Source organism: Bombina bombina, chromosome 1 (assembly GCF_027579735.1).
Source record: "Bombina bombina isolate aBomBom1 chromosome 1, aBomBom1.pri, whole genome shotgun sequence".
NCBI lineage: Eukaryota > Metazoa > Chordata > Amphibia > Anura > Bombinatoridae > Bombina > Bombina bombina.
In genome coordinates this window covers 1,388,908,641-1,388,934,880 of record NC_069499.1, presented here as the reverse complement: position 1 = coordinate 1,388,934,880, position 26,240 = coordinate 1,388,908,641, and the positions used below count along the sequence as shown (strand labels likewise).

Here is a 26,240-nt window from a genome sequence, read left to right as displayed (position 1 = left end):
GATATCGGAGTTTGGCAAAAAAACAATTCCTCTGCAATTCAGGTAATAACAGAAATAAGGATTTGATGACAGTATCCAAGTAGGTAATAGTGCAGTTCCCAAATGTACACAAGGTGATCTTGGATGTTTGAAGAGGTATTAGTGGAGCATGCGTTCCGTTGCACTGTGCAGGGCTGGGAGTAAGAGAGAGTATAAGAGAAGATGCTGTAGCGTTTCAGTATAATACAGCTCCGTTAAGGATTATTCCTTGAAAATAACTTGTAGATAAATGCCCTTTGCAGAAACAAAAGCACAGGTTGGTAGTTGAATTCAAGTAACTCTGTTGATCCAAGGAGGAGCTCAGTGTGCTGCTTGTTGCTTGAAGCTATGAACAACAATACTAAGCACCTATGTAAAGTGTATCTGGAATAAATATGGAAAATGGGAAGGGATAGGAGTCAGAGAGGTGGTTCCTGACATGACCCCCCACTTTAAGCAAGCTGATCCACAGCTATGTGGCCGAGGTCGTTCCGGGAAAACGACGATTGGAACAATGAAACCAATCTAGGCGCCCTAAGATTGGAGGAAGGTATCCCACTGTCTTTCATCTGGTGGAAAGCCCTTCCAACATACAAGGTACTGCAATTGTCCTCTATAGATTCTGGAATCGAGCAAGGTCTGAACCTCGTATTCATCAGCATCCAGTTTGTGGGGAGTAGGGGGTAAGACTTTACCCAAAGTTCTCATAGGTCTGTAAGGTTTCAATAAGGAAACGTGGAATGTTGGGTGTACTTTCAAAGTATCCGGCAATTGTAGGGTGACAGCATTGGCATTGACAACCCTGGTTATGGAAAAGGGACCAATAAATAAGCTACCTAATTTTTTACTGGGAATCTGCAATTTAAGGTTCTTTGTAGATAACCATGCCTGATATCCTACTTGGTATAAAGGAGGTGACCTCCTTCGGAGGTCATAGTACATTTTCTGAGTGTTCTCTGCCTCCTGAATATTCAGATGAAGAGAGTTCAAAATCTCTAACAATAAGTTACTAGGGCTCGACAAACCCAGGAGCCTGGGAGCCACTGGCTCCTAGAATTTTACCCGGGGCCTTACCTTTTTGGGTTATTCTACATATATCTATATACAAATCCAACTGTCTGGCTCCTAAAAATATGCCTGCTTCCTAAATATTCTTACTGGCTCCTAATATTTGAACATATTTGTCAAGCACTAGACATTTTATCCACTATAGGGGAAGTTGAGATTCCTGAAGGTGTAAGTAAGAATGACGGATGATATCCATAATTTGCGTAGAAAGGAGTCATCTTTGTAGAAGAGTTGTATGCATTATTAAATGTGGATTCTGCCATAGGTAAGTACTGTACTCATTCACCCTGTTGGTAAGAACAATAGCACCTTAAGTATTGCTCAAGCCATTGATTTAACCTCTCAGTCTGGCCATTTGTTTGGGGGTGAAAAGAGGTAGAGATTCTGTGATCAATCTGTAGTGTTTGACAGAGTTGTCTCTAAAAACGTGAGGTAAACTGGGTACCTCTGTCTGTTGTGAATATATGAGGTATACCATGGAGTCTTACAATATGTTTTAAGAACAATTGTGTGGTCTCTGTAGAAGTGGGCAGTTTATGGTATGGGATCAAATTTGCCATTTTAGTAAATAAGTCAATAACTACCAGGATGGTGTTCTGGCTTTGAGATGTGGGTAACTCTATAATGAAGTCCATACCAATGTGATGTCAGGGCTTTTCTGGAATTTGTAGAGGGAGGAGTAATCTGTATGGTGCTCTTTTTTCTGATTTAGAAGTGGCACATGAAATGCAAGTAGAGATGTAGTCTTTGATAGTAGACTTCATTCCTTGCCACCAAAATTGTCTAGAAATGTTCTCTATTGTTCTTTGGGTACCAGGATGTCCAGCTAGAGGAGAATCATGATATAGTTTTAGAATCATCTCTCGTAATTCGGATGGCACATAAATCTTCTCTTCATGATAAAGGAATCCATCAGGTTTTTTCTAATTGATGATATGGAATGTTTTCATCAGTTTTTAATGTACAATTAAGTTCTTCTTGAAGATAAGTAGAAATACCTATAAAATGTTTAGCTGGAATAATGCTGGTTATGGAAGTGGTATAAGTAGGTCTTAAGTCTTTACAAAACAAAGCATCCGCTTTACCATTTTTTGAAGCAGGTCTATAGATATTATGGAAATTAAATCTCGCAAAGTACAAACTCCAGCGAACTTGTCTAGAGGAGAGTGTTTTATTTGCCTGCAGATATTCTAGGTTTTTATGGTCAGTATATTTATATATATATACAATGATGGGTAGTAGTGTGCCCTCAAGTGGATATCTCCAATGTTCGAAAGCTCGTATGACGAGTAGTTATTTTTCCCCTATGGGATAATTAATTTTTGCTTGAGTCATGACCTTCGAGTAGTATACAGCTGGATGAATAGGATCTAAAGGAGAAGTGTGTTGTGATAGTACTGCTCCAAGAGCGTAATCTGAAGAATCTACTTCCAATATATATTTTAACTTTGGGTCAGGAAATCTAAGTATGGGAGCTGTGGTAAATTTCTGTTTGAGAATATTAAAGGCAGTTGTAGCCAGTGGAAAGGTTTGATTGAACTTGTGAGACGGGTTAAAGGTTTTGAAATTTTAGAGACTTTTTTTTTTAAATAACTTTATTTATAGTTAGAATCCAATACATACACGGCAAAAAGTACAAGCTGATTCAGCTTGATGACATTGCTATGGTAAAGTACATTGGGAAAGTACAGACAACAACAGAGTATAGGATCCTTTATCTAGTTACATTATCAATGACCTGTATAAATTCACCATGTAGAGGCATGGATTCACATTTTCTTATCATATATATATAACAGAACAACAATACAACATAACACACAAAACAAAAACCAACGTAAATACAAACATAAAATAACACATAATATCTTACCCGGAGCCCTCCGGCTTAATTCGCCCCTCCCGGACACGAACCAGGAACAAAGAAGGGAGAAGAAAATGACAGCAGGCCTTAGGGTGGCCAGGTCTATGTGTAACTGGGGTATCATTAATAACTACTATTGGGTAGCTGGGAAAGACCAGTTACCTTTGAGGTTCTCATTTAAGATAAAGAGGCTGTTTCTAAATGGGTATATGACTTTTTCCCTGACTGCCTCTGGTAGATGCAAAAGATAAGTTTCCCATTTAAATATGAAACGTTTTATTCGCTTTTCTGGATCTCCCTTCACGTCTGCCTGTTCAATTAGCATCTGCGTGTGTATACTTCTAAGGAGCTTTTGGAGAGAAGGGGATTTTTCTCCCGCCCATCCTGCCAAAATAATTTGTTTAGCCAAAACTATAACTATGGATACTAAGTTATCAAAAGGATATGAATTGTCATTGGAAATTAGGAAAATTATACGTTGGGCTGAGAGTACTATTTGAGTCTTTGTTACCTTCGTAAGCCAGTACGAGATTTTGAGCCAGAAGCTCTTTAGCTTGGGGCAATCCCATAGTAGATACAGCCAGTCGGGTGAGTTATAACTACATTTAGGGCAGGTATCGCTAGCTCCAGGAATCCATCTGGAACGTAAGTGCGGGGTTATGTAGGCCTGTTGTATAAATTTTAGGTGTGACTCCCTTAAATTCTCAGAAATAGTGACTGTCTGTATTTTTTTAGACTCTCATATATGAGCTCTTCATTTAATAACAAGCCATCCCATTTCGATATGAGTCTGCGCATAGCAGAGTCCTCAAAGTGTCCAAGAATGAAGTTGTAGATGTGTGTGATTTTATAGGATCCCTGCCTTGCCAAGGCACATAGGTTGTCAATATTAGTGGGTTCTTTGGGGAGACGGCCTTCTACTTTTAATTTTGAAATATAATGCCTGCACTTAAAATATGCAAAGCTATGGGAGTTTGGAAGATTAAACCTATCCCTTAAATCTTGAAAAGGGATAATTTCCAGTGTCAAGGGGTTAAAAAGCTGTTTAATCGTAGAAAGTTTTTGGGTGTACCACACCTGGAATGCCTTTGTGGTGTATCCAGGTAGAAAATTCAGATTACCCAGAATTGGCAGATATTTACTCACTGATTTGTCTATCCCCCATAACCTGCACAACTTGGCCCAAGCCCTAAGTGGATCCCTATATAATATATGGCGCCGTATCTGTAACGGTAGTGAAGTGAAGTTCGCATGGGGCAGGAAGGCTAGGCACATAGGTTTAACAAAATTATCTTCTATAGTTGGGACAGTAAATCGATTGTTACCAACCAGCCAGTCCAATATGAGTTTGGCTAGGGTGGCCCAATTGTACCATGCAATATTCGGAAGACGCAGTCCTCCTCTATCTAAGGACATAGCCAGGTAATCTTTCCCTATCCTATGTTTCTTTCCCCTCCAGATAAACTGTCCCAGAGCCGACTGTATTGACGTGGTATCTTGTTGAGTGAGAAGGAGAGGTAGCATCTGCAGGGGGTATAAGAGTTTGGGTAGCGCCACCATTTTAAAAAGGTGGATACGTCCCATGAGAGATGGGGTAATTTATGCCATCCCGAAAGCAGAAGTTTTATATTGCTTATGATGTTTGTCAAATTTAAGTGGTATAATTTATTGGGGTTCACATGTATCTGAATACCTAGATATTTAAAGGATCCGTCTGTTGTTTTAAGGGAGGTGTTTGTCAGAGTGGTATTTTGCTTATTTTGCAACCAGGTAACCTCCGATTTGTTAACATTAATTTTATAACCTGTGAAGGTACCAAAATTTTCAATTACTTCCAAAAGATATTTCAAATTAGTAGCAGGGTTGCCTATAAATAACAACAAATCATCTGCATACAGCGACAGATGTTGTTTGTGATCTAGGACGTCCAATCTGTCACATTTTTGACGGATGTGACATGCAAGGGGTTCTATGGCTAGGTCGAATAACAAAGGGGAAAGAGGGCAACCCTGCCTCGTGCCCCTCTGCAGTTCAAATGAATGAGAAAGCTCACCGTTAACTATCAAGGACGCTTTGGGGGCTGTATATAACCATTGGAGAAAAGTTGTAAAATTGCCCGAAAGGCCATATTTTTCTAGTGACGTGTGTAGATGGTCCTACTCTATCCTGTCGAACGCTTTCTCTGCGTCAAGGGCTAGGAGACAAGCATCCTGTAAGTCAGCGGGACTAGCTGAGTGGGAGTTGTACCAGTAATGGGAGGTGATTGCCAATGTTTTTCTAATGTTAATCACGGATGATCTCCCTTTGACAAACCCGGTCTGATCAGTATGTATAATTGAGGGAAGAACCTGAGCTAATCTATCAGCTAAAATTTTGGTTAGCAGTTTATAGTCTACGTTTAGCAACAAAATTGGGCGATAGGAGGAGGTATCTGTAGGGTCTTTATCAGGCTTAGGGATAAGACAAATATTTGCCTCCGTAAATCTGGTATCTATTTGAGAAGAGCCTTCTAAGTATGCGGTATATAGGGAGGACAAGGCAGGGGCAATATCACTCACAAGAAGTCTATAATGCTCCATGGGTAGACCATCAGGGCCCGCCGCTTTCCCAAACTTGGCTCTGTTTACGCCTCTAATTACTTCCTGAGGAAGAATGCTGGCGCTAAGTAGAGATTTTTGCTCATCTGAGAGAGTAGGGATATGTGTAGTGTTCCAAAAGCTCTGTTTAGCCTCCAAACTAATCTCTTGGCTGGTGTATAAAGAGGTGTAATATTTAACGAATTCTGACATAATTTCTTTGTTATTCGAAGTTAAATGTGTTTGGGACTTTATAGCCAGTATATGTGATTTCGGTGTGTGAGCTTGACTAAATTTGCTAGTAGCTTGCCTGACTTATTACTATGCCTAAAGTATCTTCCCTGTCTGTGTAGGTCAAAGTTGTTTTAGAGACATTTTTAATGAATTTTCTGTAGTAGTTTGAAAACCCCCAAAATTTCTGAAGATCCTTCTTGTTAGTAGGTATAGGCCATTCTTTTACAGTCTCTACCTTGTTCTCTTCCATCTGGATACCATTGGGACTTATACGATGTCCTAAGAAAGAGATATTGTCGGTGTGGAAAACAAATTTTTCTGCCTTGGCATACAGTTGATGAACCCTGAGCCTGGATAACACCCATCTGACATGTTTAATGTGTTCTTCTATGGAGTTAGAGTATATAAGGATATCATCAAGATGCAGATGTCCAGCATGTCTTTTAAAACATCATTGATGAAATGCTGGAAGGTTGCAGGGGTGTTGCATAACCCAAATGGCATCACCAAATACTCATATAGACCATACCTTGTTTTGAATGCAGTTAACCATTCATCTCCCTCCCTGATGCGAACCAAGTTGTATGCTCCACGTAGGTCCAATTTGGTGTAGAACTTGGATAAGGGGTAACGGGTACCTGTTCTTAATGGTCCTTTTGTTCAGCTCTCTGTAGTCTATAATAGGTCTGAGAGATGCGTCTTTATTTTTTACAAAAAAAAGTCCTACACCAGCAGGAGAAGTGGATGGTCTTATGAATCCTTTGCGTACATTTTCCTGAAGGTATTCTTTCAGATGTTCCAGTTCAGGTTGACTGAGTGGGTATAGATGTCTGTAAGGAATGGTGGCACCAGGCTGTAAATCTATAGGACAGTCGTAAATATGATGTGGAGGCAAACTTTCAGCCTCCTTCTTACTAAACACATCTGTAAAATCTGAATATTCAACTGGAAGAATTGTCTCACCTTTAGGTGTATGTAGTAGTAAATGATGAGGGTAACAGGTCTGTTGACAATAAGAGGAATCCAATGTCAACTGGAGAGTTTTCCAATTAATGATCGGTTGATGGAGTTGTAGCCACCGAATACCTAAAACAACAGGAAATAAAGGAGAAGGTAAAACATCAAATTTTATATACTCTGAATGACCAGAGGTAGTTTTTACAAGCATGGGAATGGTATGATGGGTTATGGGTCCAGTACTGATAGATGAACCATTAATAACACAAATTGAGACAGGATTTTGTTTCAAGATCAGAGGAATTTTATTTTTGGAAACTAAGGTTTTATCAATGAAATTCCCATAAGCTCCGGAATCCATGATTGCATCAGTTGTCAGCCTGTCTTGGTCCCACTGCAATGACAAAGACAACAGACAGTAATTAGATGTTTTGTTATTCAAAAGTGAAGAATATATGGTTTGAAACGTACTTTTCTTTGTTTTAAGAAGTATAGGACAATCCTTGACTGTATGTGAAGAATTGGCACAGTACATGCAAAGTTGTTTGGTTCTTCTGCTGTTTCTTTCTTCGGCTGTTAACGGTCCCCGGATGAAGCCAATATCCATTGGTTCTTGATTAGTTTTAGAGGTAGAAGGTGATTGGGTACTACAGGACGTATGTCATGTTCCGGTGTATATGCGCTTAGGACACAGACCCTCGGGGCAGTGGTAGGGAATTGGAGACATCGACCCCTGACCCGGGGAAGTGTATCCTGGACGTGGATAGATGATATTCTGTGATTCATAGTTGCAAGAAGTTATTGTAGAATTCATGGAGAGTGAAACATATGTATACAATATATTCTGGCTTCAATGGAAACATAAATTGATACTATGACTTATAGCTAATAGGAGTAGCTGCAGGATTCATGAGTGAAAAATATAGCAATGTAAGGTGTTCAGGCTTCAGAGTAAGCTGGTAGAAGATTGACTCATTGATGCAAAGGTTTGTTGCAGGGTCACAGTACATAATATTATATAGAGCTGTATGTCAGTAATAAGCAGAGCACCACAGGTGATAGACATGTTGCAAGTTTAAGGCATTAAATACTGTTTGTGCATATATTGGAGAATCACAGGAAAGCTGTTTAACTGAACACATAGATGCAGAGTTCTGAATATATTAACATATTTGGAGGAGATATTTCAGCTATGACAACTTGTAGCAGAGAATAGTTATAAAGTTCTGAGTAAGATGCTGTTGTAGTAATTAGAGAGTGATTATAACCAAATGCATACTTGTAATTTAGAATAAGTTCAGAGTTTGTTAAGTTGCAGTGTCCCAGAAACAAAATGGATTTATATGGATACTTGCGATTAGATGATTTTAAGCATAGCTAAAATGAAAGGCTGTAGTTTGAATATGCTGGTAAAATCCATGCTGGAACAATCACAGACCTCTGTTCTTGAACAAAACTTTAAAGCTAATGCAATGCACATTAGGCCTGAGAAGATTTAAAAAGAGGCTGAGGGAATCGGGTGCATGAATGATTAATTAATTTACCAGGTAATTTGAATACAGATACTCCCCAAACAGTATGATTGTCGGTAGCAGGGAAGGCAGTCTTAAAGGGACAGTGATATCAGGCAGGCATATGTTACAACGTACTTATGCTCCTATAAGCAGAATCTAATGTATAGCATTCCATCTTCATTTCTTTTAGACGCCTATCTATCTGAATTGCCAATTTCATTAGAGCCTCAAGAGTTTTAGGCAAATCTGTGCGTGCTAGCTCATCTTTTATAAATGCTGATAGTCTTAGACGGAATTGGTTTTTGAGTGCAATTATATTCCATTGTGAATCTGTGGCACACTGCTTGAAATCTGTTATATAGTCTTCTACTGGTCATCTGCCTTGTTTTAAATTCCACATATTAACCTCAGCGGTCATCTGGATGTTTGTATCCTGATATAATTAATCCATAGTATGTATAAATTAATCTAAGGATCCAAAAATGGGGTCATCAGTCTCGTAAAAAGAATCCGCCCAGATCCTAGGTTCATCTCTCAGAAAAGAGATAATAGCTAGTACCTTAATTCTTTCAGTACTGTAAGTCTTTGGTCTCAGAAGGCTAGATTATGAGTTTTGAGCGCTATAGGGAAAAAAACGAACGCAAGAAAAGTTGTGTTTAATCCCCTATAGTGCAGCCATTACAAGTTTTAAAAAACCTGGCTTGTGCGCGCGATATGGCTGCGTTGAGCTCCATACCGCACACAAAACAAGTGCTGTGTTTGACGTGCTCGTGCACGCTTTCCCCATAGACATAAATGGGGAGATCGCGGAAAGAAAAGCTCCGTAACGCAGCCCCATTGATGTCTATGGGGAAAAAGAAAATACGGTTTAAACCTAACACCCCAACATAAACTCTGAGTCTAAACACCCCTAATCTGCTGCCCCCAACATCGCAGACGCCTTCCGACAGTTATTAACCCCTAATCATCCGCTCCCGATATCGCCGCCACTATACTAAACTTATTAACCCCTATTCCCCTGCACCCCAACATCGCCCACACTATAATAAATCTATTAACCCCTATTCCACCGCTCCCCGACATCGCCGCAACTAAATAAAGTTATTAATCCCTAAACCTCTGGCCTCCCACATCACTACAGCTAAATAAACCTATTAACCCCTAAACCGCCAGCCCCCCACATCGCAACAACCTAAAATAAACTATATTAACACCTAAACCTAACCCTAATGTAACTTTAACATAATTAAAATATAGCTAAATTAAACTTACAATTATTAACTAAATAAACATATTAACCCCTAAACCGCCAGCCCCCACATTGTAACAACCTAAGTTAAACTATTAACACCTACCCCTAAACCTAACCCTAACACCCCCTAACTTTAACATAATTAAAATAGATCTAAATTAAATTTAAAATTATTAACTAAATAATACCTATTTAAAGGACCAGTCAACACTGTAGATTTAGATAATCAACAAATGCAAGATAACAAGACAATGCAATAGCACTTAGTCTGAACTTCAAATGAGTAGTAGATTTTTTTTCTGACAATTTTAAAAGTTATGTCTTTTTCCACTCCCCCTGTACCATGTGACAGCCATCAGCCAATCACAAATGCATACACGTACCATGTGACAGCCATCAGCCATTCACAAATGCATACACACTTATTCTTGCACATGCTCAGTAGGAGCTGGTGACTCAAAAAGTTTAAATATATAAAGACTATACACATTTTGTTAATGGAAGTAAATTAGAAAGTTTTTTAAAACTGCATGCTCTATCTGAATAATGAAAGTTTAATTTTGATTGAGCGTCCCTTTAAAACTAAATACATACTTACCTGTAAAATAAAACCTAAGCTAGCTACAGTATAACTAATAGTTATATTGTAGCTAGCTTAAGTTTTATTTTTATTTCACAGGTAAGTTTGTATTTATTGTAACTAGGAAGACTAGTTAGTAAATAGTTATTATCTAGTTACTATCTACCTAGTTAAAATAAATAAAAAATTACCTGTGAAATAAATTCTAAGCTGCCCTACACTAAAACCTAAAATTACAAAAAATAAAAAACACTAAAATTACAAAAAAAAACAACGAAAATGCCCTAAGTTAAACAGCTCTTTTGCTACAAAAAAACAAACAAACACCCCCTAATAGTATACAAACCCCAACACCCCAAACTACCGAGGGCCCTTAAAATTGCCTTTTGGGGGGTCCTTAAAAGGGCCTTTTGTAGTGCATTGCCCTAAGTTAAACAGCTCTTTTGCTACAAAAAATAACAAACACCCCTAAAAAAATACATTACACAAAATAACAAACAAATTATCAAAAATAATAAAAATGATTCCTATTCTAATACCCATTAAAATAAAACCCACCCCAAAATAAAAAACCTAATCTAGAATAAACTACCAATGGCCCTTAAAATGGCCTTTTGTAGGGCATTGCCCTAAAGATATAAGCTCTTTTTGTGAAAAAATACAAATACCCACTAACATTACAAACCCCCACCCCCCAAACCCACAAAATAAAAAAACTATCTAAAAAACCTAAGCTACCCATTGCCCTGAAAAGGGCATTTGTATGGGCATTGCCCTTAAAAGGGCATTTAGCTCTTTTACTGCCCAAACCCTAATCTAAAAATAAAACCCACCCAAAAAACCCTAAAAAAATACTATCACTAACCCCCGACGATCCACTTACAGTTTTTGTAGTCCCGCTTATACGATCTTCATCCCGGCGTTGAAGTCCTCATCCAGACGGTGAGAAGTCTTCATCCAGACGGCATCTTCTATCTTGTCGATATTCAATCGGCTAGATTATGAGTTGTGCGTTAGGCTGAAAAAATAGCGTTAATAGGTCCTAACGCTGCTTTTTCACTACCGCTGCTATTATGAGTCTTGAAGGTTTAGGGGCACCGCACACTTCTTTGGCCTTACCGCAAAACGACTTACGTAAACTTTGTAAAGTCTTTTTTCTATGGGACTTCCATAGCGCCGGTATTACGAGTCTGTCCTGGGAGGCAAAAAGTGAGCGGTACACCCTACCCTGTCAAGATTCCTAATGCATTTAAAAGTCAGTAGTTAAGAGTTTTATAGTACAACGCTGTAACATAAAACTCATAACTAAAGTGCTAAAGTCAGTAGTTAAGAGTTTTATGGTACAACGCTGTAACATAAAACTCATAACTAAAGTGCTAAAAAGTACACTAACAGCCACAAACTACCTATTAACCCCTAAACTGAGGCCCTCCCGCATCGTAAACACTAAAATTATTTTTTTAACCCCTAATCTGCCGCTCTGGACACCGCCGCCACCTACATTATATTTATGAACCCCTAATCTGCTGCCCCCAACATCACCGACACCTACATTATATTTATTAACCCATAATCTGCCACCCCCAATGTTGCCACAACCTACCTACACTTATTAACCCCTAATCTGCCGCCCCCAACGTCGCCTCCACTATAATAAACATATTAACCCCTAAACCGCTGCACTCCCGCCTCGCAAACATTAGTTAAATATTATTAACCCCTAATCTGCCGTACCTAACATCGCCGCCACCTACCTACACTTATTAACCCCTAATCTGCCGCCCCCAAAGTCGCTGCCACTATACTAAATGTATTAACCCCTAAACCTAAGTCTAACCCTAACACTAACACCCCCTAACTTAAATATAATTTAAATAAATCTAAATAAAATTACTATCATTAACTAAATTATTCCTATTTAAAACTAAATACTTACCTATAAAACTCTAAGCTAGCTACAATATAACTAATAGTTACATTGTAGCTAGCTTAGGGTTTATCTTTTATTTTACAGGCAAGTTTGTATTTATTTTAACTAGGTAGAATAGTTACTAAATAGTTATTAACTATTTACTAACTACCCAGCTAAAATAAATACAAATTTACCTGTAAATAAAACCTAACCTAAGTTACAATAACACCTAACCTAACCCTACAATTAAATAAATTAACTAAATTAAATACAATTACATAAATTAAATTAAATTAGCTAAAGTATAAAAAAAAACGCTAAATTACAGAAAATAATAAACAAATTACAGATATTTAAATTAATTACACCTAATCTAATAGCCCTATCAAAATAAAAAAGCCCCCCCAAAATAAAAAAAAAACCCTAGCCTAAACTAAACTACCAATAGCCCTTAAAAGGGCCTTTTGCGGGGCATTGCCCCAAAGTAATCAGCTCTTTTACCTGTAAAAAAAATACAAACAACCCCACCACCCACACAGCAACCCCCCAAATAAAATACTATCTAAAAAAACCTAAGCTCCTCATTGCCCTGAAAAGGGCATTTGGATGGGCATTGCCCTTAAAAGGACAGTTAGCTCTTTTGCAGGCCCAAACCCTAACCTAAAAATAAAACCCACCCAATACACCCCTAAAAAACCTAACACTAACCCCCTGAAGATCGACTTACAGTTCTGAAGACCGGACATCCATCCTCAAGGAAGAGGCAGAAGTCTTCATCCAACCGGGCCAAAGTCCTCAACGAAGCCGGGAGAAGTCTTCATCCAAGCCGGGCGAAGTGGTCCTCCAGACGGGCAGAAGTCTTCATCCAGACGGCATCTTCTATCTTCATCCATCCGACACGGAGCGGGTCCATCTTCAAGACATCCGACGCGGAGAATCCTCTTTATCCGACGACTAACCGACGAATGAAGGTTCCTTTAAGTGACGTCATCCAAGATGGCATCCCTTAGATTCCGATTGGCTGATAGAATTCTATCAGCCAATCGGAATTAAGGTAGAAAAAATCCTATTGGCTGATGCAGTCAGCCAATAGGATTGAAGTTCAATCCTATTGGCTGATGCAATCAGCCAATAGGATTGAAATTCAATCCTATTAGCTGATCCAATCAGCCGATAGGATTGAGCTCGCATTCTATTGGCTGTTCCAATCCTGGGCAAGACCACCAAATGTGCAAGTCCGAATCCTGTTGCCTGCATGACCTCCAGCTAAGTAAAGAGAGCTATTGGCAGACATTTTAGCTATCCTTGTAGGTACTCTATGCCATTTCAAAACAACCTTCATGTATAACTATAATACAGTCACACAGTGTAGAGTTTTTTTTCGTTAGGGATACCGCACTGCTCAAATCTTGTTCTGATATAGCAATGCCCAATTCATGACTCCAGGCCTTTAGTTGCCATCGACGCCTCTGGGGCTTTTAATAGGATGTCATAATGGAATGAAAGAGGCCTAAACTTGCTTTTGCCTGTATACCACCTCACTTCCCATTTAGTAGCCTCTCTTAGAGTATTTTTTGGGAATCCCCAAGACTTGACTTCACACTGAAGCTCTCAATTTTAAACCACATTGGGGTCTCACATGAAGCTTTGACCAATTGAGATACATTATTTAGATTACCGTTGATATATAAATCCGATATTTGGATCATGCCCAATTTCCAATATTTCACATGGATGCTCTGAAAGTCCCACAAAAAGGCCATTCAATTTATGAATGGGTGATGGGTGCGGAGATATCCAAGTGATGTCAGAGGTCATGGCATATATTAATATTCTGTTTGACTATGGGATTGTTAATCTGTTTGGCCAGAGATTTATGTTTCAGAACCCAAATAGCATCAGCAAGATCAAGTCCCTGCGGTAGGGACATTTCTTCCAGTCTATACTTTCCCCTGTTGGGCCTGAGGCAGCAATATGGGAAAGCCTAGCTGTCTTGTAGTATACAAAAATGTTAGGGAAAGATATACCACCTTTAGCAAATTGTCTTTGTAGAGTTTTATGTGCAATCCTCTGGGTTTTATTTTTCCAAACATATTTTAGAAATACCTGATGGATCTGTTGTAGGATCTTATGTGGAACATTAATGGGTAAGCATCTAAAGAGGTATAAAGCCTTTGGTAGTATTGACATATCTATTGTAGCTACCCTCCCTAGCCATGAGATTTCCCTATTGTCCCATTTTAGCATGAGCGCTTTAATATCTAAAATGAATTTATCAAAGTTCAGCGTAGTTTCTAACTGGACTCAACTGGACTCCTAGATGTTTTACTGAAGGTCTATGAGCTGGTCTTGGGGGATTTTTTTTATTTATTTTTTAATGAGCTGTGTCCATCTAGCACAATATTATGATAGCAATTACCATTTCCTCATATGTATATCAATTGGGACCAGAGGAAGGGCCTGTTTACCCTTAAAATGTTGTGCTATATAGTTTGTAAATTAAGCTAAATATTTGAAAAAAATAGTGTGATAGTGGACTTCCTGAGAATAGTTTTACAATCCTGCAGTTTGAAGACAACACTGAACTACAAGTACCAGGAGCATATTGTAGTATAGCGGTTGTGAGTAATTTTTTGTGACCAAATTTCTAGCTCAAAGTTTAACTCATTTGTATTTAATGTCTACATAATTAATTGTTGATTTGTAATCTTTAATTAATAGGTAAAATGGAAAAGGCCTGCTTTAGTATGATTCTGACTATCAACACACGTGTTCTAACTGGAATCTGATGAATTCAAGAGTAAAATCCATCTAGTGGCTTTCAAAGAAACATTTTTTAGATTTTGACTGACATGCCCGGATCTATGCAGAAACTTGGGTTGTAAATAGCCAAGCTATGAGTGGGCAAAAGAATCCTGACTTGCCCAGTCAAATGAAGATGGACTTGGGTCAACAAACAGAAGACAGAAATAATACTAAAGTGTTTGAAAAATTGAAAAATTTACAAGATAATGGAGTAAACCCCGATCTAACTAGGTCTGGACCAAAGAAGGTAGCCGAGCAAAGCAAAACTTCAAAAATTGTTAATTTTTACGATTCTTTCCAAAAGGATACACAAACACCACCTTCAACCAGTAACAGTATTGTTACGGCTGCAGAAATGGAAACTGAAGATATATCACCTCCGACATATGGCAAAGTTATGACCAAAAACTGTATGAACAATGCAGAGGACACTTTCCAATGTAAGAAGAATACATGTGACACAGAGGGTCATGAACAAATGATGTCACCAATACCTGTACAGAAAACAAGACCTGTGCAGGACAGGAAACACAGTTATGCCACTTGTCTTTGTAAAGAGTGTGTGGAAAATTACAGCAATATATCTCAAGAAAAAAGACTGAAGGTGAAAAAAAACATGAGGAGAACCTGATTAACTTCTCTGATGACAGCACTGTTGAGAAGGTACATAAGACCATCTGTAACTCAGAGAATGCAGGTTCATCTAAAAAAACAGAAATAAGTGTCAGGTATGTAGATGCCCAGATAACAAAGGTTGAAGACAGAAATAATACCCAGGAGTATGAAAAACTGAAGGCTCCTCCAGATAATGATGTGAACACAATATCAACTTTGTCTGAATCACAGAAGGTAGTTGAACAAAACAAAACACCAAAAAGTGTAAGTTTTCAGGATTCTGAAGCCATGGCAACCTCTGTCCAAACTGATACACAAGCACCTTCATTCGAGAATGATGGTAATATAAAGGCTGAAAAAATGGAAAATGGAGATGTATCATCTCAGACAAATGATGATGTTAATTCCAAAAACCATATGGACAATGCACAGGACACCTTGCAATGTGAGGTAGCTAAATGCAACACAGTGGGATCTGAGCAAACAATGCCACCAGTACCTGCACAAAGAACAACATTTTTGCAGTTCAAGAAACTCGGTTATGACACTTGTCTTAGTAAAGAGAGTGGAGAAAATTCCAGAAGTCATGAAATCTTACAAGAACAGACAAGTGAAGAGGAAAAAAGAGATGAAGAAAAGGAAATTGAATTATTTTCTGACAGCACCTCAGAGGATGTAAGGAAGAGAATATGTAACACAGAGATTTCCAGGAATTCAAGTACATCTGAAGAAACAGAAATGACCAATGGGTACGAAGATGCCCAGGTAACATTCCTTCGTACCCTTATGACAAAAAAACACCAGAACCTATTACAAGGCTGAGCAATGCAGGACTCTATGAGCAAAACAAGTATGATGGAGATGATAATAAATGTCAAGAACTTAACCCATCCGTTTTTGTACAGGATAATCATCAGCATGAGAAACATTCAAACAATGTACAAAAGAAGGAAAATATGGAAATGCATGAGATGGACATTGAGAACGGAAACCATGAGGCTAGACCTCTTCTTAATCCTACATGCACTAGATCAGTTGATGAGGAATCCTTGTACCTAAAACCACAGTGTTGCCGCTTTGACAGAGTTTGCCTAAAAATAGTATTATCCTTTATTATCTCTGTAATCATTTTACCTCCTTTGATGTATGGCGCATATGCCTTATTGCCCTTTGATGTCCCAGTAATGCCAGATGTAACCACCAGACTTGTCTACACATTACGATGTGGAGTCTTCGCTTCTTTCCCCATTGTTCTCGGTAAGAAACAGATAATGAAAATACACTTATTTTAAGAACCATAAATAGTATTCATGGAAGAAAATTGCAGTATACAAGTAAAGTATGTTCCAACATGTATAATATATAAGGTACAAATAGTTCTAGCCCTATTGTTTTCCAGGATTGTTAATCAGTTATTTTTTCTCGCTTCAGTTGGCTTCTTTTTAAAAGGACCCAAAACCATAACAGATCATTGAAATTGCTAACAGATCATTGACGTTGCAATGCCACTTAATGTCTTTATAACATTGAAGAATGCAATGGTATAATGTAGTTTTGTGATATGTAACATATTAATAGCAGGGATATATTAATACAAAAATATTCCATAGAACAGGTTATCATTACACCAGTGTTCCTTGGTAATGGCACCAAAATGAGTTTGAAGCATAGTTAAAGGGACATGAAACCCAGCATTTTTATTTCATGATTCAGGCAGAGCATGTCATTTTAAACAATTTTCCAGTTTCTTCTGTTATGCTTTTTTCCCCCTTAGATGAAATGCATACATAGTAAAACTAGAATTGGAGCATTTTATTAATACATTAGCAAACATACCCCTTTAATCGACAAATAAATGTCACTTATTTTATTAAAAGGAGGCTGATATCATATGCAGAGCCAATATATGTGTACCGCTGGAAACTAGACACAGGGGCTAGCAAGTACACGCTAGAAATGTTTTGTCTAAACAGATTTGCTAATACTGTTGACAGGCAAATAAAAAGGAGCTTTTTAACACACAACTATATATATATATATACTTAGGCCCCTATTTATGAAAGGCCTGTCGGACATGATCTGACATTGCGGATCATGTCCGACAGACCTCGCTGAATGCGGAGAGCAATACGCTCTCCGCATTCAGCATTGCACCAGCAGCTCTTGTGAACTGCTGGTGCAACGCCGCCCCCTGCAGATTTGCGGCCAATCGGCCACTAGCAGGGGGTGTCAATAAACCCGATCGTATTCAATCCGAAAATTTGAACACGGGGCTTCAAGCTCCATACAGAGCTTGATAGATGGGCCCCTTAGCATTGATTGGCTAATAATGCTGCTTAAAACTTAAAACTGTTTTATTGTGTAATGTAATTAAAATGTGATCTAGTTATATAAAATAGTCACACACCATACACACATAGCTCATTGTACTATAATGTAGGTAGCTATCTGACTTCAACTATGCTAAATTTGCTTCCATAAAGGCCTCTAAAAATCCTTATGAATTAACGTGTGCAAATCCTTCAATTCTGCTGCTTTTTATTTTTTTAATATGTTTAATTGAATTTTGCTGTTTAATAATTTTCAAGTACAACAACTCTTCTTACTGATTGTATCAATAAAATATAAAAACACCCCAGCTGCTATACAATATGCATCTTAGTTTAAGGGGCAGGGGTCAGCATTTCAGCAACAAAGGGAACAGGCATTAAAACATCGGATTGACTGTATTGTCAACACTTTTTGTTTTGTTTTGTTTTTGTTTGTTACTGTGCAGGGGGAACAACTGTGCAGGGGGAACATAGAAGCAGGAACAGAAAAATAAGTTTTTAAATGGACATAAGTGCAAAAGAAAAGAAATGTTTCTAATGTTATTATTCACTATTGCTTGCATAAACAGTGGGGTATTGAAAATAATCACCCCCTTTAAAATAGTTCACAGTTTGTTGCTTTGCAGCCTGAAATAAAGACAGGCACAGTTTTTGTTTATCGCAGTTGTAATTACTCATGCAACTTATAACATCCAAGTGAAAGATATAGCACCAACATGTCAGGCAAAAATAAAGACAATTTAAAACAGAATCACTGAGTTTGGAAAAAGGATGACCCCTTTGTGTCAGTATTTTGTTGAACCACCTTTTGCTTTAATTACAGCCTTTAGTCTGTTGGGATATGTCTCTACTAACTTTGCACATCTAGACTGTGCAATATTTGCCCACTCTTCTTTGCAGAACTGCTCCAGTTCCGTTACATTTGATGGTGACCATTTGTGGACTGCAGTCTTCAAGTCATGCCACAGTTATTCAATGGGGTTTACACTGAACCCAAATTTTTTCTTTCATGACTTAGCTAGAGCATGAAATTTTAAGCAACTTTCTAATTTAATCCTATTATCAAATTTTCTTTATTCTCTTGGTATCTTTATTTGAAATGCAAGAATTAAAGTTTAGATGCCGGCCCATTTTTGGTGAACAACCTGGGTTGTCCTTGCTGGATAAATAAATAAGTGCTGTCCAGAGTTCTGAAACTAATAAAAAAGCTTAGATGCCTTCTTTTCAATTAAAGATAGCAAAAGAATGAAGAAAAAATGATAATAGGATTAAATTAGAAAGTTGCTTAAAATTGAATGTTCTATCTGAATCACAAAAGAAAAAAATGTGTGCTTTTGGTCATTGTTATGTTGGAAGGTAAACCTTCCCATTGACAACTTTCCTCAAGAATTTGACGGTATTTTGCCCCATCCATTATTCTTCTATCCTGACAAGTGCTCCAGTGCCTGCTGCAGAGAAACACCCACATAACAGGAAATTACCACCTCCATGCTTTACTGTAGGTGTCGTGTTATTTGTATGGTGAAACTGGTATTGGAGTTTCCTCCAGACATATCATTGGTTGTTGAGGCCAAATAATTAAATTTTAGTCTCATAAATTTTTTTTATTGGTTATTTGTAGAGCACCAACACATTCCAAAGCGCTATATCTGACCATAACACCTTTTTCCATGTGGCCTCAGAATCTCCTAGGTGTGTTATGGCAAAGCTCAGTCGAGACTGCATGTGCCTTTCTTGAGGAGTAACTTTTTTCTTGCAACCTTCCCATACAAGCCACATTTGTGGAGAAATTGTGATATTGTTGTTCATATGCACAAAATGGACCACTCTTTGTCATACATTCCTGCAAATGCTTATAAGTTTGCTGGGTGCCTCTTGACAGCCTCTCTAACCAGTTTCCTCCTGGCTCTTTCAACCAGTTTGGAGCGACGTCCTGATCCAGAGAGGGTCTGTGTTGTACCAAATACCTTCAACTTCTTAATAATAGAATTCACTGTGCTTCTCGCTTTGATAAAGCCTTTTTATATTTTTTTTTTGTATCCATCTCCTGACTTTTGCCTGTCCACAACATTATCCCGAGATCTTTTGACAGTGCCTTGCCACCCATAGTTGATTTTTGCTTCGTTGCACTACCAGGGACTGAGATGCTCCAGGAAAGCTATTTTCATGCTGAGCTAATCAATATGCCCACAGCTAATCACAGTTTATGTCAAATGGCATTGTGTGTGCAGTTAAGAGGAGAATAGCTACACTTGATTGAGTTTACAAGTAATTTAGGAGGTAGTGATCCATTTTTCCAACTTAGTGATTCTGTTTTTGAATTGTCTTTATTTTTGCCTGACATGTTGGTGCATATCTTTCACTTGGCTGTTATAAGTTGCACTGATAATTACAACTGGAGAAACAAAAACGGTGTCTGTCTTTATGTCAGGCTGCAAAGCAACAAAATATGATTATTTTCAGGGGAGTGATTCTTTTTAATACTCACTGTAATATGCAAGGTGGTGATAAAAACATAGTTAAAGTCAGCTTCCATAGTTGCATCTGGTGAGCCAATGACAAGATATATATGTGTGTAGCCACCAATCCCTAACTAGCTCACAGAAGTTTACAGCTGCTCTTGGTATGTATATCTACAAAGGAATAGGAAGAGAAAAAAAATGTTATTTTGCATTAAAAGAATCTTTTGACTTTATGTCCCCTGTAAACATAAGCACCCTTTCCATTTAAAGAGGAATTAATGGTTGAAAATACACAGAATCTGGATAAAAAGAGTAGAGCAATAGAACATTGCAGTATGGTTGTTGTAAACTTTTAACTCTGCATTGATATTTGGACATAGAATATACAACTGAGAACCGTTCATAAGGTAAATTCTATTTTTGTATTCTTTTTTTGTAAACAGGTGTTATAATCCAAGGAATTTCTCGGCTTTGCACATCTTATTTCGACCCATTTAAACCAAAAGTGCGAGAGGTGACTATTCACCAACGTTTTGTCAAACAGGGCACTTTTCTGTTCGTCCTCTATATTTTTAACCTTGCTGTTTTGGCAACGTACCTTCCTCAGGATTATCTGAAGCTTATCCCATTACTCATCTGTCTTTTTGTCATCTCACAGTAAGTGTTACCACATAAGTAAAGACATTAGAAATAGTACCATATTTTGTAACAGGAAATCATTTTGCCTAAAACTTCCTGTAGGAAACAAATGCAAATAATTTCCTGTCAGGGGAAATTTATATTTAAATTATGTTAGCAAATTTGTAATATTTTTTAAAATGGAGGCAAGCTAGTTATTTAATGCATGCATTTTTGTTACTTTAAAGATACATCTTTATCCCATTTCTTTAGTTAGCTGAAAGGGAAATGTTAGTAATATATAATTTTAGACTTATATTGTAATATAGTATTGAACATACTATTTGTAGATTTTTGTTACTGATCTGTCCTTTTTATATGCATTTTCCCCCCTTCATACCCGCCCCCCCCAACACACACAATTTTGTATTGCTGGTGTTACCGGTATATTTAGGTTTAGGGGCATATTTATCACGCTCCTTATGGAGCTTGAAGGCCCCTTGTTATAAAAACTGCTGCTTCATAACTTGTCTGCCTGCTCTGAAGCCGCAGACAGAAATCAACCTGATCGAATACGATTGGGTTGATTGACACCCCCTGCTAGCGGCCGATTGGCTGCGAATCTGCAGGGGGCAGCATTGCACCAGCAGTTCACAAGAGGTGCAATGATAAATGCTGTCAGCGTATGCTGTTGGCATTTATCGATGTGCAGTGGACATGATACGCTACTTCGTATCATGTCCGCTCGCAACATTGATAAATATGCCCCTTAGTGTTGTCCTTAATACACAGATATTTTTCACCCTTTTAAATCCCCTGTTCCTCAGTAATAGGCATACGATTAAATTGTGTTCTTTCTTGTATAAGATATACATATTTTGAGATTATTGTACCTTGAAAATAAACAATATTTTGTGCTAAAATGAATTTGTTTTTATGCTTGTAGGACATCCCTTTACACCAAATTGCCTAAACCAGCTATTTGCAGCATTGTAAAAACTCAGATTCTTCTTTCTCTTGTAAGGTGTATCAAGTCCACGGATCATCCATTACTTGTGGGATATTCTCCTTCCCAACAGGAAGTTGCAAGAGGATCACCCACAGCAGAGCTGCTATATAGCTCCTCCCCTAACTGCCATATCCAGTCATTCTCTTGCAAGCTCTCAACATAGCTGGAGGTAGTAAGAGGAAAGTGGTGTAATATAGTTAGTTTTTTCTTCAATCAAAAGTTTATTGTTTTTAAATGGTACCGGAGTTGTACTATTTTATCTCAGGCAGCATTTAGAAGAAGAATCTGCCTGCGTTTTTCTATGATCTTAGCAGAAGTAACTAAGATCCACTGCTGTTCTCACATATTCTGAGGAGTGAGGTAAATTCAGAGGGAGAATGGCGTGCAGGTTATCCTGCAATAAGGTATGTGCAGTTTAAGTTTTTCTAGGGATGGAATTTGCTAGAAAAAAGCTGCTGATCCCGGATTAATGTAAGTTAAGCCTAAATACAGTGATTTAATAGTGACTAGTATCAGGCTTGCTATCAAAGGTATATACTCTTGATTGATGTGCAATATAAAACGTTTGCTGGCATGTTTAATCGTTTTTATATATGCTTTGGTGATAAAACTTATTGGGGCCTAGTTTTTTCCACATGGCTGGCTTGATTTTGGCCTAGAAACTGTTTCCTGAGGCTTTCCACTGTTGTAATATGAGTGGGAGGGGCCTATTTTAGCGCTTTTTTGAGCAGTTAAAATTACAGACAGAGACATTCAGCTTCCCTCAGCAGTCCCCTGCATGCTTTAGGACATCTCTGAAGGGCTCAAAAGGCTTCAAAAGTCATATATTTTTTTTTTTTTTTTGTTTTTAATTTGTTAATCCATTTTTTGTAGTAAGGGGTTAATCATCCATTTGCAAGTGGGTGCAATGCTCTGCTGACTTGTTACATACAGTGTAAAAATTTTGTTAGTTTAACTGCCTTTTTTCACTGTTATTTCAAATTTTAACAAAATTTGTTTCTCTTAAAGGCACAGTAACGTTTTTTATATTGCTTGTTTAACTTGATGTAAAGTGTTTTCCAAGCTTGCTAGTCTCATTGCTAGTCTGTATAAACATGTTGACATAGAGGAAACTCCTTGTTCATTATGTTTAAAAGCCATGGTGGAACCCCATATGAGAATGTGTACTAAATGTATTGATTTCACTTTAAACAATAAAGATCAGCTTTTATCTTTAAAAGATTTATCACCAGAGGATTCTGGCGAGGGGGAAGTTATGCCGACTAACTCTCCCCACGTGTCAGACCCTTTGACTCCCGCTCAAGGGACTCCCGCTAAAATGGCGCCAATTACATCAAAGACGCCCATATCGATTACTTTGCAGGACATGGCGGCAATCATGCATAATACCCTGTCATCGGTATTAGCCAGACTGCCTGAATTCAGAGGAAAGCGCGATAGCTCTGGGGTTAGACATAGTACAGAGCGCGCAGATGCCTTAAGGCCTATGTCTGATACTGCGTCACAATAAGCAGAAGCTGAGGAAGAGCTATAAGTCTGTGGGTGACATTTCTGATTCGGGGAAACCTGAATTCAGATATTTCTACTTTTAAATTTAAGCTTGAGAACCTCCGTGTATTGCTTGGGGAGGTGTTAGCTGCCTGTAATGACTGTGACACAATTGCTAGTACCAGAGAAATTGTGTAGACTGGATAAATACTATGCAGTGCCGGGTGTGTACTGATGTTTTTCAATACCTAAAAGGTTTACAGAAATCATTAATAAGGAGTGGGATAGACCCAGTGTGCCGTTTTCCCCCCCTCCTATTTTTAGAAAAATGTTTCCAATAGACGCCACCACACGGGACTTATGCAGACGGTCCCTAAGGTGGAGGGAGCAGTTTCTACTTTAGCAAAGCGTACCACTATCCCTGTCGAGGACAGTTGTGCTTTTTCAGATCCAAATGGATAAAAAATTAGAGGTTACCTTAAGAAATGTTTATTCAACAAGGTTTTATCCTGCAGCCCCTTGCATGCATTGCGCCTGTCACTGCTGCGCAGCGTTCTGGTTTGAGTCTCTAGAAGAGGCCTTTCAGACAGCTACCCATTGACTGAAATACTTGACAAGCTTAGAACACTTAAGCTAGCTAATTCTTTTGTTTCTGACGCCATTGTTCATTTGGACTAAACTAACGGCTAAGAATTCTGGATTCGCCATCCAGGCGCGTAGGGCCGCTATGGCTTAAATCTTGGTTCAGCTGACGTGACTTCAAAGTCCTAATTACTTAACATTCCCTTCAAGGGGCAGACCCTATTCGGGCCCTGGTTTTGAAGGAAATTATTGCTGACATTACTGGAGGTAAGGGTAATACCCTTCCTCAAGACAGGGCAAATCAAAGGCCAAACAGTCTAATTTTCGTGCCTTTCGAAACTTCAAGGCAGGTGCCAGCAATCAACTTCCTCTGCTACAAGACAACGAGGGAACTTTTGCCGGGCTGGGAAAAACCTAACCAGTACTGGAACAAAGGCAAGCAGGCCAGAAAGCCTGCTGCTGCCTCTAAGACAGTATGAAGTACGGCCCCCCTATCCCGGTAACGGATCTAGTAGGGGGCAGACTTTCTCTCTTCGCCCAGGCGGTGGGCAAGAGATGTTCAGGATCCCTGGGCGTTGGAGATCATATCTCAGGGATATCTTCTGGACTTCAAAGCTTCCCCCCTCTCATGGGAGATTTCACCTTTCGAGATTATCTGTAAACCAGATAAAGAAAGAGGCATTCTTACGCTGTGTGCAAGACCTCCTAGTTATGGGAGTGATCTGTCCAGTTCTCACAGTCGGAACAGGGACAGGGTTTTTATTCAAATCTGTTTGTGGTTCCCAAAAAGAGGAACCTTCAGACCCAATTTGGATCTAAAGATCTTAAACAAATTCCTCAGAGTTCCATGGTTCAAAATGGAAACTATTCGGACCATCCTACCTATGATCCAGGAGGGTCAGTACATTGACCACAGTGGAATTTGAAGGATGCTTACCTTCACATACCGATTCACAGAGATCATCATCGGTTCCTAAGGTTTGCCTTTCTGGACAGGCATTACCAATTTGTCGCTCTTCCCTTCGGGTTAGGCAACAGCTCCAGAATCTTTACAAAGCTTCTGGGATTGCTTCTGATGGATCCTAAGACCATGAGGTATATCAGTGGCCCTTAATCTGGACGACATCCTGATACAGGCGTCAAGCTTTTCAAATTGCCAAGTCACATACGAGACTAGTTCTGGCATTTCTCAGGTCACATGGGTGGAAGTGACATGGAAAATAGTTCTCTATCCCCACTCACAAGAATCTCCTTCCTAGGGACTCTGATAGATTCTGTAAAATGAAGATTTTACCTGACAGAATCCAGGTTATCAAAGCTTCTAAATTTTGCTGTGTTCCTTCATTCTATTCCGCGCCCTTCGGTGGCTCAGTGTATGGAAGTAATCGGCTTGATGGTACAGGCGATGGACATAGTGCCATTTGCGCGCCCTACATCTCAGACCGCTGCAACTATGATGCTCAGTCAGTGGAATGGGGATTAACAGATTTGTCCCCTCTGCTAAATCTGGATCAAGAGACCAGAGATTCTCTTCTTGGTGGCTATCTCGGGTCCATTCTGTCCAAGGTTATGACCTTTCGCAGGCCAGATTGGATAATTGTAACAACAGATGCCAGCCTTCTAGGTTGAGGTGCAGTCTGGAATTCCCTGAAGGTCAGGGATCGTGGACTCAGGAGGAGAAACTCCTCCCAATAAATATTCTGGAGTTAAGAGCAATATTCAATGCTCTTCTAGCTTGGCCTCAGTTAGCAACCCTGAGGTTCATCAGATTTCAGTCGGACAACATCACGACTGTGGCTTACATCAACCATCAAGGGGGAACCAGGAGTTCCCTAGCGATGTTAGAAGTCTCCAAGATAATTCGCTGGGCAGAGACTCACTCTTGCCACCTATCAGCAATCCATATCCCAGGTGTAGAGAACTGGGAGGCGGATTTTCTAAGTCGTCAGACTTTTCATCCGGGGGAGTGAGAACTCCATCCAGAGGTGTTTGCTCTAGCAGCGCCTTGGTTCTTCAACCTGGCTTATGTGTTTCCACCGTTTCCTCTGCTCCCTCGACTGATTGCCAAAATCAAACATTAGAGAGAATCAGTGATCTTGATAGTGCCTGCGTGGCCACGCAGGACCTGGTATGCAGACCTAGTGGACATGTCATCCTTTCCACCATGGACTCTGCCTCTGAGACAAGACCTTCTACTACAAGGTCCTTTCAATCATCCGAATCTAATTTCTCTGAGACTGACTGCATGGAGATTGAACGCTTGATCCTATCAAGGCGTGGCCTTCTCCGAGTCAGTCATTGATACCTTAATACAGGCACGAAGCCTGTCACCAGAAAATCTACCATAAGATATAGC

General features: G+C 38.9%; 1 protein-coding gene across 1 annotated transcript in view; it reads left to right on the top strand.

Moving 5' to 3' along the window:
* Positions 1-26,240, top strand: part of TMEM79 (transmembrane protein 79) — a 70,482-nt gene that overhangs the window by 36,281 nt on the left and 7,961 nt on the right. Inside the window, exons 2-3 of the mRNA XM_053695671.1 lie at positions 14,697-16,652; positions 20,631-20,844. Coding sequence (XP_053551646.1) covers positions 16,352-16,652; positions 20,631-20,844 — 515 coding nt within the window. The 5' untranslated portion in view covers positions 14,697-16,351. The remainder of the gene's footprint in view (positions 1-14,696; positions 16,653-20,630; positions 20,845-26,240) is intronic.